General features: G+C 43.3%; 1 protein-coding gene across 4 annotated transcripts in view; it reads left to right on the forward strand.

The window, feature by feature from the left end:
• The window catches only part of SNRPF (small nuclear ribonucleoprotein polypeptide F), a 1,022,948-nt gene that overhangs the window by 1,923 nt on the left and 1,008,035 nt on the right, over window positions 1-12,990 (forward strand). For all 4 annotated transcript variants that reach the window (XM_086919078.1, XM_086919080.1, XM_086919079.1 and 1 more), the window contains exon 3: window positions 5,653-5,717. In XM_086919078.1, coding sequence (XP_086775204.1) covers window positions 5,653-5,717 — 65 coding nt within the window. The remainder of the gene's footprint in view (window positions 1-5,652; window positions 5,718-12,990) is intronic.

Genomic DNA, 12,990 nt, shown 5'->3' on the forward strand with positions numbered 1-12,990 from the left:
TGTAGACCATCAAACTTCATTGGGTGGCGGGTCTTCAAATGGAGGTATCTTTCAAGATTTCAGAATGTGTAGTAATACAAATGACAAGGTTCGAATAGGAGTCCAGCCTGTTGAGCAGGGGTGTTAACCAGTGCAGGAAAGTGCTCCTTTTGGCATGGATCCCAGCTTCATTCCCCAACCCCCTCTGCACACACACACGGTTGCCTGACTGAATGCAACTTTGACTGAATGAACACTGGGTCCCTGCAAATCGGGTTGCCAGTGTAATTTCCCAAAGCTACCTTTGTTTCCACAATTGGCACACCTCAGGCTCACACATGAGTCCCTGGTGGTACCTAAAGATTTGTGACCAGATATCGCCTCTAAGGGTTACAACATGTTATGCCAGCTTAAGATACGCCACACCAAACACATGCATACTGCCACTGCAGCCTGCGTGTTTTGGTGCAACAAAAAGTGAAGAGTTGACCTGACACAAATCCCTGCCAAAGGCATAGGTAAGTCGCCCCTACAGCAGGATTTAAAGCCCTGAGGGAGGATGTACTATACCTCTGGTGACAGCATAACCGCATGCGCAGATACGCCCCTGTTATGTCCAAGTCTATTCTTAGTGTAAGAAAGAAGGTACCCCTTAATACAATCAAGGGAAATGAGGTAAAAATACCAAACAAGCATTGGCATAGCCAATAGGTCTCGCTTTTAGGATCATATAAGTATTTAGCAGCACACTATCCTTGGTGCAAAAACATTAACTTTTGTACTCCTTCACCCCAGCCCCACCACCTCTCCGAGATTGCTGCTTGTATTTTAAGTGATTTGTCCAAAATCACAGGACACTGCTTTCATTTGCACCATTGCCTTGTGTTTCCTGCTCGAGGCAGCCTGCTCACCCTGTGCCGTCTCTCCCAACCCCTTCACCCTTTTGAAATCACTGCTTGTATTTTAAGTGATTTGCCCAAAATAACAGGACACAGCTAGCTCATCAAAGACCAGTCACCCCAAACTCTCCGGGGCTGCACAATATGCTGCATTACTAAATCCTTACAAGGTCCCAAAGGCGAGACCTATCGCATTGAAAATGCTTGTTTAACCTGCGTCAAACTGTTGTGGTGCGGTGTTTACTAATGTTCAAATTAGCCGGGACACTCACAATCAAGGCAGCAGGCAGGCTGTGCACTCAGCACGCCAGCTTTTATGTGTTACTTTGATTGTCTCAGATTGGAGGGAATGGGCAACCTGCCCCCTGGTTGCGGGCACGTCCGGCAGCGCTTCACGCCTCATTCGTAATCTACTGTATGAATAACTTAGAGTCTTTTGGGACGGCTCAGCAGCAACCGCCAGGCCTGACTTTGCTGCTCATTCCAATACGGACACTATTTATAGGCATGCTTGCTGGGCGACAAACTTGAGGCATTCCTCCCCACTTACCACTACAGCAGACCCCACAACACCCAGAAGCCGCCACAAAGCAGGCGAACCCACACCTCAGATGCCCACAGTAACACCTCAGACCCAGGAGCGTGTAAATATCTCGTCCGTGGAAGCCCCTCTCCTCCCCGTCTTCCCCGTGGTAATCTAAGTCAAGACTGACACTGCAGCAGCTGTCGGTGAAATAGCGAACATACCAGCATTCCGTATCGGACGGCAATGCCACCAACACTCACACGAAGCATGCAGGCCCAACAAAGTTTTTGTCTGTTCTTTATCCGTGCACCGCACTCTCCGAACACGCGATTCACATGAACTTAGGGGTCAACGGGGTTCAGTTTTAAAGGAACGAGAAGCGGGCAGGAAACGTCCTACCTGGAGATCGCGCATGTCTTCAAGGGGGCAGCCCCGCTCCGGCCCCTGTGGCTCGACAGGGGCTAGTCACTGCTCTGCGGAAGACCAGGGGTGAGCCGTGAGCATGCACGAGCAGAACATTTGAGAGCAGGGAAGGGGTTAGACAGTTGACCCTCACTGCAAGAAAAAACCCCTGCTAGCAAGAAGTGGTGCAGGGCGACTACTGCAACCACCAAAGGAATTAAATGGATTTTGTAGGACGACGACTCTCTAGGAGACAGGGGAAAAAAGGAAGAACTATCTTTGGCTAGAAAAATAGGACGGCTTGTTAAAGTCATGCTAACGTAAGCCTTTCTGAACAAGCATTGGCCGCGCGGCAGTAAAGCTGCCGTGAAAGCCCTCATTTGCGTACACTGTATGCCTCCTTCCACCAAGGAGAACGAGGCAACAAGGACTAAAAGCACACTCACACAAAAAGGGGGCGTGAACAGGATACTGAATCCCGCCCCTCCAGGACTCCCTGACCTGCCTCATGGTTGCCAAGGCGATATTTCTAAAAATATTGTCGTGCTACCGTAAGGCAGGTCATGGAGTCCTCGAGAGGTGGGATCCAGAGCAGACAAATCTGCTAAACACGAGCTTTTTCCAATGGCAGGCCTCAGTTTCCAGAGGCCTGCCAATGGAAAAAGGGGGCGTGGCTTCACGCCATACTGAAATCCCCTGCTCACTATCTCTTTGCCTGCAGCAGGGCATGCCCTGCAATGCAGGCTTCGACTTAAAAACAGTATGATCCCCTTGATCCAATAATACAAATGCACTGATGGTAGTCTACTAGATTTCCAATAATACAAATGCACTGATGGTAGTCTACTAGATTTCCAAACTATCACACCTTTTAGTATTAAAGAAAAACATGTTTTATTCAGTAAAAATACACAAGTAACATCATAAAAACACACGTCTATTCTTAGGCATAAGTGCATGGCGAAGCCATGCTGAGTACATGGGCTGGAAGCTTGTCAATACGAGTTCCTTAGATCCCTGATTTTACTGAAACGCAAGATGTTTGGTACCAAACATCTCAGATTTAATAAACCCACACTGATGCCAGTGGTGGATTCATTAATAAATGCACTCGGGTGCCTCTTGAACCCAACTACTGCAAGTGTGTAGCTGACTGGTATTCACCAGCCTGCCACTACCCCTGAGGTGGGAGCCTTGTGCTCTCGTGGATCAGAAACTAAGCGTCAAAGGCTTTCTTCCTTTTATGCTAGCCAGGGCTACTCCAGATAGTGGAGATGCCTGTCGTGCTGCCTGCCCCCTCCCTCCCCGGACCAAGCACCACCGGTGACGGCAAGGTTGGTGGGGAAATAGTAATTAGGTGTGTCCCTCTCAGCCAGGACCACCCCTATGGTGTGCGGAGCTGAAGTGACCCCCTCCTTCGAAAATCCTCCATAATGGTTGTGAGTATTTTAGCCAATGGGATTAGGGTATACCTCCTCCCCAAAGGGAGTCAACATACAAAGGATTTAGTCACTCTAAAGGTAAGTAGACCACTGACTACCTGCCAGAACCTTTAACAACCCATAATTGAGTATTTAGGAGCACCCCTGAACCTTGATCCTCAGATTCCTGGTGACCTAAAGAAGGACCAAAGAGCTGTACCAGCAGTGAAGACGCTAGACAACTGACTTGGCCCCAGCGCTTCTGGCCTGTCTGCAGCCCTCGAAGAAACGTGTCAAAAGCGAATCATCATGTAGGCCTAACGACGTCTACAACCACAGGCTTACTGCCTGCCTTCCCTAAAGACCAAGAACTTCCGGGGACAGTGCCTCTGTCCACAAAGAAACCCTCAAGAGCTCCCGTACCCTGCTGAGCCGTACAAACAGACCTCCGGACTTACCTCTGCACCCGACGCCTCTAGCCCGAGTCAGTGGCCCACCGGTCATAAGGGTGACCTCTCCTGGACTTCCCGGTAACGCCTGCCGCCTCAACACAAAAGAACGCCTAACCGCAACCTGCTCTGGCAAGTATCTTTTAACCTCAAAGGACACCCCTGGCCTTGCGGAGCCTGACCGGGTACCCTGGTGCCCCTCAACATCCCAACAGACCTCCAGAGCCACTGGTTCTTTGTCCAGGTTCTTGCTCCTAGCCTGCAGCCTTTGTTCTAAATCAATAGTCTCCATTGCTTTGCGTTTGGCGCCTGACATTGTGTTGGGCACTTTGCACCCGGTCGCCTCTGAGGGTGTGTTTGGTGCTGCCTTGTGCCTTCCCCAACTTCGATTTTACTTACCTACACCTCTGTGTGCCCTTAGTTTCCATTCACTAACATTAGGCCCCAGTGACTGAATTTCACATCTGCACCTGGCTGTCCCCATGCTGCTGCTGATGCAGTCCCTACGTTTTTCTGACCCTTGCCCAGAGTTGGTCCTAAAACTCAGACTGGAATTATAAGTTGTGTACTTACCTGTAAAGTTACATTGATTTTTTTTTTTTTGTCCATAGGGTTACCATTGAACTGGTTGAGAAATGCACTGTCCACGTTGTATACTTAAACTGTGATTACATTTGGTATCTTCTTTAATCATTGTGTGTGATCATTTCTTGCCGGAGTGTGTACAACAAATGCTTAACACAACTGAGCCTAACAGCTCGACCACACTGCCTCAAAGAGCATTTAGTGTATCTACTTTCGTCTCGGGGGATCCACTGGACTCTGTGCACCCTGTACCTCACTTTGGTACAGTATATAGAGAATCAACTTGTACAACCAGTGTTCGTAGAGAAGATTGTAACTGGATGAGAATATTGGAATAGCAGTGACCAACCTGATATGTTTTTTATTTAGCTGTAGGGTGTGAGATGACCAGTAAAGACTGATAGTTTGTCCAGAAGAAGATTGATTACAGTCGGTTGATCATTAAACAGAATGCAGCCTTAAAGTACTGGAGGGCATTCTGAGTTGGTCGCATGAGTTTGAGCCCTTTGAGGGAGAAATTGGGACCTTATTGAATTAGGAAATTATGCCACCATTTGGAAGTGGCCAGAGGCCACACCCTACATGTGTCCTTCTGACCTAACCTCTGTTAAGTAACGGGGTCTGGTTTGGGCACTACTCAACCCTGTTCCTGGCTTCAGTGCCCAGTAGGCACATAGTGGGGTAAAGTGCATGAGCTGTAGTCCTCCGCTTTACCATACACCCAGCCAGACAACTTCCAGTGTCTGTTGGACACAGACTTTTGCAAGACTAAAGGAATGATATTGTATGAGCCCAGTACTTGGGGTTTGATTCTAGGGTAGATCAACCGTAGACATTTTGACATAAGTGATTTGAAATGAGTAATAACTGTCATTACATAGGATATATCACTTGATATAATTGACGCCTTGCTTAAATACTGGTCAAAATTTCCCTAAAGTAGAGTTTGCATTTATTTATTTTAGCGTTTTATATAGCGCAAACTTGACCCGGACCAGGTATCCGACTGCTTACCTAGCACCAGTTGCATTACATGAGGACACTTTTATTTTTGTTAGGCACGGGGAGATTAAGTGATTTGCCCAGAATCACAGGATGTTCAGCATCATTGCCGAGACTCAAACACAGTTTCCCAGATTAGAGGTCGACCGCCATCGCTGTTAGGCCAACTCTTCTCCCGTTTATGATGGATATTGTATTCGAGAGTTATGATTTCGAGGGGGGGGGGGGGGGGCGTATACTAAGCCAGTTTAGAGATGTTTGCAACGCATTGATAGATTACAGGTTATAGCATTTTATACTGCATCCTCTATTTCTCAGTTAATTGTTAAAGTGCCTGCCCATGTGCTGATTGTAAAGTTTGGTATTTTCATATTTTTTTTCTTTTAAAGCTTGCAAACACAGAAGAATACATTGATGGAGCGTTATCTGGACATCTGGGTGAAGTCCTGATAAGGTAATTTAAAAATATGGTTTCTTTATCTGGGCACTTGTCTTAAAGTAAAATGTATGGCATCCTATTGTGTATTGTAAGTGTTTTTCTCTTTGTTCCTGTGATGGGTTGCAAGTGATTTGATCGCTATAAAGCATCAGGTTTGTTTTTATTGAAAGCCAATTGATTCCTTAGTAGTAATCTAATCTTTAACATAGAATTGCATGTCGCCTAACCATGCCCCATCACTGTTGGCTGAATTTTATTTCATCAAACCTTTCATTGTTGTGCTGGAAAGGTTTCCTAAAAATGGGAATTAGTTTGTTCACCAGTTACTGTTGAGGTGAAAGCATCAACCAGGTATTTTCAAGTACAAATACAGGTTTGGCCAATTGGTCTGTTAAATTTGATTTATTCATTCAAGTCAAATTACGCTTTTTTTAAGAATATCAAATCGTAAAAGCACAGTACAATATAAAAGAGAAAATTACGAAAGTACATAAATATTACAATCAACAATCCAATAAAAACAGGTTAAAGTTATAACAAAATACAATGGCAGTCAGGAAATAAAAATAAAAAATCATATACACCTACAGTTTGGCATTTCCCTGTATGCTCATTCTAGAACTAACCACCCCTTTTAAGAAATGTAACTATCGGGTCAGTAAACATTTTCATAAAAATTGTAACTTGATAAAAGCGGGTCGACTTGCGTTTAGCCTTTTTAAAATGGGCAGGATCCATCTCTTATCCTAATAAGGGTATAAAATTAACAAAGTAAAATAACATGGATTGTTGACTGACCAGAGAGATCGTCACATGGGCACAGGGTACGGGACCAGTCGTTTCTTAGGGAAAGTAACCCTGTTATGGAAGTTGCCTAGGCGTAAACGCATCAACAGCATCCTGCCATAATTACCTGATGTTATAGATAAATAAGGTTAGACCCGGTAGTATCAAGAGTAATTGGTGTTCCCTGGCAGACGATTTCATAACCTTGTCAGACAATCGAATCATCTCCAAGTGGTCTAGGCATAATAAATCTAGTTCCTTCATGGTTGCCGGGACAGGCTGTCTGGGTTGACCTACTCGGGATGCCCTAAATCGTTCAAAAGGTTTTTAACGAGCGCAAGCCATGGGATGCAAAGTGGCCGTTGCAAATTCTGACAATCATTGATTACCTCCCGATTTAGCCTAGTCGCAGTACTGGTCCAGACCTTGTGCCAAAGTAAAACTGGCTGGATTTTAATTAGGTCAGATAAATATGGTAGACCAACTCAGTGTGGCAGATAAACGTGGCTGTGCTGTTAGGGGCAGCTAAAAAGAATTAAAAAAAAAATATTCTCAACCAGCTGTAGGGACGCTGTGTTTGCAGAGCACCAAATGCCTGCTCCATACATAGCTACTGGAATACATTTAACTTTGTAGATGGTCAGCAAATCCTCAATGGGGCGCTTGTTTAATTTTCCAGAAATTTATTAGGGCTCCTATAGCTTTAGCAAACAGTAATTTTCTGGTGTTTATGGCCATGCTCCATGAGCCCTGCTTTTCAAACACAATACCCAGGTAGGAAAAATAATTAACCAATTCGAGTTTTCTTTTATCTATGAGAATGTCTCGGCACTAGACTTTTGGTTTGCTGCATTTCATAACACAGGTTTTGGTGATCTTTACCTTCAGGTCGAGCCTAGACAAGAGACAAAACCCGACAGTTTTCTGTAAACCTATTGGTTTGAGGCAGGAGGACAACGTTGTGGGTGTAGAGCAGGGCTCCAATTTGCCGCTTTCCAATGCTGGGTAAATCCTGACCTTCCCTCAACACAGTGGCACCCAGACTATTAATGTATAAGGTGAAGAGGAGGGGGGCCAGGGCGCAGCAAATGCCTTACCCCCTTCCTGACAGGGAAATTGCGGCTTCGTTCACCTGCTTACCCAATGCTAACGCTTGCCTGGGCATCGAAGTAGGACTGTTTAAAAAAAAAAAGTTAATCAGCAGCTCTTCTACCCCCATGGACTCTAGGATACTCCAAAGTTTCAAGTGGTTAACGCAATGAAAGGCCGAAATCGAGAAAGCACAGAAAGACTACCCTGTTTAACTTTAACCTTTGTATATTTACCCCATAGGAGGCTAAAATTTAGACCCTGTTCTATGGTACCAATCCCTTGGCGGAAACAATACTGTATTTCTGAAATACCCCCTGTCCGCCCATGTCTGTAGTCTGTTCAAGACGATGTGCCAGGCCACTTTTACGATGGAATCCAAGAGTGAAATGGGGCTACAGCAGTCCGGGTTATTACGGTCACCTTTTTTAAAAGAAAGGGACACATGCAGACTCAGTCCAGGTTGGGCTGAACCCATTTGTATAAATCCACTGGGATGCTATAGGGTCCAGGGGCTTATTCCTCGCACATCACCCCGTCACCTACCTAATCGCTCTTATTTATTGCAGAGATCACCTCATTCACATTAAAAACGATTTCAATAGACAGATTGCTCTCAAGTCTGGTGTGTATCTCCTCTCACTGATAGATTTGCATTTTCACAATATAACCTGGAAAAGTGTGTAAGTGATTTTAATGTTAATACTGGATCGCTATAAAGCATCAGGTTTGTGTTTTTGTTGAAAGACAATTGATTCCTTAGTTATCGTCATGTCTTAACAATAATTGCATGGCGCCTAACCATGCCCCATCAGTGTTGGCTGAATTTTATTTCAACAAACCTTTCATTGTTGTGCTGGATTTTTCCTAAAAATGGGAATTGTTTTGTACATAAGTTGCTGTTAAGGATGGAAGCATCAACCAATTAATTTCAAGTACAATAAAGGTTTGGCCTACTGGTCTGGTTTTATTTAATTGATTCATAAATTTTATAATGCATTACTAAACAAACAGTTCGGCAAGGCAAATCGTGGCAATTGGGGTCTACAATGCCTCCTTCAACTTGGTACGTTCAGGGTTTCCTCTACAATGCCTTATGCTAATTGACTGACATCAGCACATAATACACAGCGATCGGCTGCTGATTTAATTACACCCTGGCAGGAAGGGTTGGGGAGGTGTGCGCTGGGAGCTCTGAGAAGAGGGTCCAGCCCAAGGCAGGAACACCTCTCAAAGCATGCTCTAGAAGCTTTTCTTATGTATGTACATATTCATTCTTGTATTGCTGCACTGTTCCCCATGACTGGACTTTGAGGAGCATGCTGCTGCTGCATTGATTGACTTCAACACCCGATACAAATGGAGACTTCGAAAGCAATTATAGAGGGTACGGGGGGATACCAATCTGCTGCGTATGTGCTTTACATTTGCAACTTAAACACGCCAATGTGCAAACCCTGAGACACGACAGTCTCATCGCAACAATGATGAGTAACTGTCCTGCAAAAATGTGTCCAGAATGCCAATGCGGCCCCTGACGGTAACAGGGGCCTGAAAGCAAGTGTTTAACTTCAACAGCCAATGCGTAAATCAATGGGAACCATAATAGAACTCGGAGTCTTGTAGGAAAAGAACGAATAATATCAAGTTAAAAGGACTTTTTTTCAGTAAGATCATGAAAAAGAGCAGTTTGCTAAGAAAGAATTAATATGTAATATACTAATTGGAGATCACTAGTTTGGACAATGCAAGCCAAATATACAGAGCAAATCCATTGACTCTCAAATGTAATTGAGGTCGGACTACAATTCCCAGCATGATTTTCATATATATTTCATATATAAGTAATGGGCAATTAATGCAAATGGATGTAACCACTATGAAGAAAACTGATGTCGAAATACGTAGGTGGTATCTGACGCAAACAATATTGGCAAATAAATGAAGTTACAAAACACAAGACAGAGCAGACCAGGTCACAACATGGTGTGTAGCCATACCAGTAACCGTGAAACTAATGGATGCATGTGTGAGCAAATACTATTGAGAAACACACAGGCTAGGACAAATCCCATCAGCCCACCTTAATGATGGAATTTAGCATCATGTAGCAAAAGCTAGTCATTCCATACCACGTCCGACCATGTAGTGCCGATGCGGGAAGGGATGTCGATGATCTAGCCGTGATGTTACTCATAGAATGGTGTTGATAAAGTGCAGTGCTCGAGTGAATAAAATTGACTACACCAAAACTCTAACAAGCGTTCTAACAGAGGTAAGTGTGTCAAGGGTTAAAAACACGCCAAGTAGTAAGACTACCCTCTAGCGCTATGCAGGACGGTCGACATGTTTCAGCCTGAAGAGACTTATCCCCAGCTTTCTTCAGGACCATAGACTTAGAATGGCTCCTGCAATTACAAGTGTGTATTAGGTGAAAAAATACAATAATGATATGAAAGAATAACATATCTACCATGACCTTAACACTTAAATGTCCACTGGAGGGAAAGAACCATGTCTTCTTCCCAGCTTTGTGTGGGTGAAGACCTCACCTCACCCGGCAACCGCTCGGGAGTATGAGGCCCCGCTCTGTCCGTCGGTACCTCAGGTTATGGGCCAAGCGCTTGTATTTTTTCACCTAATACACACTTGCAATTGCAGTAGCCATTCTAAGTCACAAAGATGTTAATATTTCACTTCTGTACTTGGATTTTCGTCACAATAAAAAACACTGAACATAATCTTCACAAATTATTTACAAAAGTTTAAGCTATTGCCATTACAAATTAAATACATTATTTAAGTATTAATTATTTTAAAAAAATTAAAAGCCATTGTTATTTGTAATATCAATACATCTAAGTCACGTAAATACAAAACATGTAGCATTACAAATGCTATAGGTGTCACATTTGCGAAAGTTATAACTATTGGCATTGTAAATGACAAAGCAATTTAGCTATTTAAAAAAAACACATACATTTAAAAAAATCATTTATAATACCAATAGCTCAAACTTTCCTAATGCGAGCCCTATTGCATTTCCAATGCTTGTTTTAAAAGGTTTTGGCAGTTTCAGTTAATAACGGAGTATAATTTAAAGATATTATTTGTCCTATTTTAGCAAATTTTGACCCCCCCCCCCCCCCCCCCCCCCCCAGTATGTAGCTGAAGTACAGCTCCCCAAAATTCGAGGGCTAGATTCAAAATTAAGCACCTGTGTCTTGTTAATATTTAATGTATATCCTGAAACTAATGCACATTTAGTTGCTGCCCTCAATAGCTGGAACAGCTTCTGCAGTAATTGTGGAAAAGATTGCCAAATCGTCCGGATATGCTGTTATTTTTAAGCTACTAAAAGTAGTCTGTAATAACTTATCCTTATCAGCTTGTAAAAAACGTATAAACTGCTCTATGTGAAGGGCGTATAGCAACGGGTGCACCCACCACACAGCCCAGTCTTGTACCACATAAGATGTCAAATGGTATAGAATATGCACCAGAATATGAGGGCTTAGCTCTAGGTTTGCAATATAAGGCACGGACCCATTGTCTGCTGTCTCCCGAGCCCGAATGCCCATGGAAATTTCCACCCAACCTTGTCAAAAGCCTTTTCTGGATCTAAAAGAATCATAAAGATCCCCCCCCCCCCCCCTCTTTTTCTGCATAATCTAATGCCCCTGTCGCCATATTGACATGGGATGTATCTCTGCCAGGTATGAAACCATGTTGAATATCTGATACCAAACCTGCCTTCATTGGGGCAAGACATAAGCAAGGATCTTCGAAAGAACCTTGGCATCTGTATTTGAGGGAGATGGGTCGGTATGATCCAGTCAGTAGAGGTTTTGCCCCTTTTAAGAAAAAAAACAATCTGGGTCATGTTCCACGACTCTGGTATCTTATTGTCTATACCAATATGTTGGATAACTACACTAAATTGTGCTAGCAAAGTGTTTTTAAACACCATGTAAAATTCGATTGGCAGAGAATCTACCCCTGAAGCTTTGCCTGAAGGTAATTAAGAAATAGCTATTACTATTTCTTCCACCGAAATATTTTCTATTGAAGCTGCCTCTTCTTCACTCAGAGCCGAAAGGTTACTCTCAGTAATGTATTGTATAACGTGTCCTGTATCAACTGCTTTGTAAAGTCAATCGGCTTGTCTATATCGCTTTTCCTCTGTTTGTTCTAGCGCCAAATGTACTGTTGGGTCACTTCACTAGCATAAGCTTTCATGGTGTCTTAAACAATCAAAGGAGAAGCGGTCCCTACATTCAGGTCAAAAAAAGTCTGTTGCTTCATATGTGAAACATATATTTCTCAACGGATAGTAAGTATCTGGGAAAGGAATGGCCATGCGTTCTTATTTTCAGAAGTGACAACGAAAGATAGCAAGATGGGGTTGTGGTCTGATGTCACTCTAGGGCATATTACAATATCTGATCCTACTACCAAATGTTCAGAAGCCCAAACCATGTCTATTCTTGAATAAGATTTGAGGAGCTGAATAATAGGTGTAACCTGGAATAGGTGTGTATAGCTGCTGCCTAAACATCCTGCAGAGACTTTAATCGGGCCATTTAAAGTATAGCTGCCCTAACTTTTCGCATCCTGCGAATACCCCCTCTTTTAGTAGAATCAATATTGTAATCAATAACAATTGAAGTCGCCCATTATCAGACGTCCCCATCCCAATTCAGCAATTCTAAATTAAGAAAATCAAATATCGCAGGGTCATCTACTTTAGATCCGTATATTGAAACAAGTACATATTTCTTGCTGAATTTCTATGCGAGCTATTGCCCAGAGGCCCTTTGGATCAGCCATTACCTTAATTATTTTACAGAAGAACCTCCTATCTCTTAGTATAGCAGTTCCTTTCATGGAAATCGTTTGAGAGGTACAGACAATACGTTAATATCCAAGATGTTTAAACAAACGGCGATCTTTATAGACCAAATAAGTTTCAGTCATAAAAACCAAGTGCGGTTGATATAATTTTAACTCTTCCTGCACCAATTGTAGTTTGCTAGCACTGTTAAGAACTGGCACGTTCCATACCATACATTTTATCTTGCCCATATCAAATTGTATTCTTTTCAAAACCGGTTTACAAAAAAAGATTACCCTACAGAAGAACAATGAAGAAACCGAAACGATTAACTATTAAACTATTGTCATAGCTAAATTTCACCTTAGTGATGTTTTTTAATTTTTTTAAAAATGTTTGCACCCCTACCCCACCGCCATCCCTCCCTCTGACCTGAGGCCCTGGAAGAACCACCTCCTCCCTCCTTGAAGGAGGAATCTTCCCTTTAACTAGCTGTCTCTAGAGCCATCACCGCAGGAGGTTGCCCCACCACACCCGAGTAGATCAAAAAGGAGAAAGAAAAAAGGAAAATGAGCATGG

Source organism: Lissotriton vulgaris, chromosome 1_1 (assembly GCF_964263255.1).
Source record: "Lissotriton vulgaris chromosome 1_1, aLisVul1.2, whole genome shotgun sequence".
NCBI classification, from domain to species: domain Eukaryota; kingdom Metazoa; phylum Chordata; class Amphibia; order Caudata; family Salamandridae; genus Lissotriton; species Lissotriton vulgaris.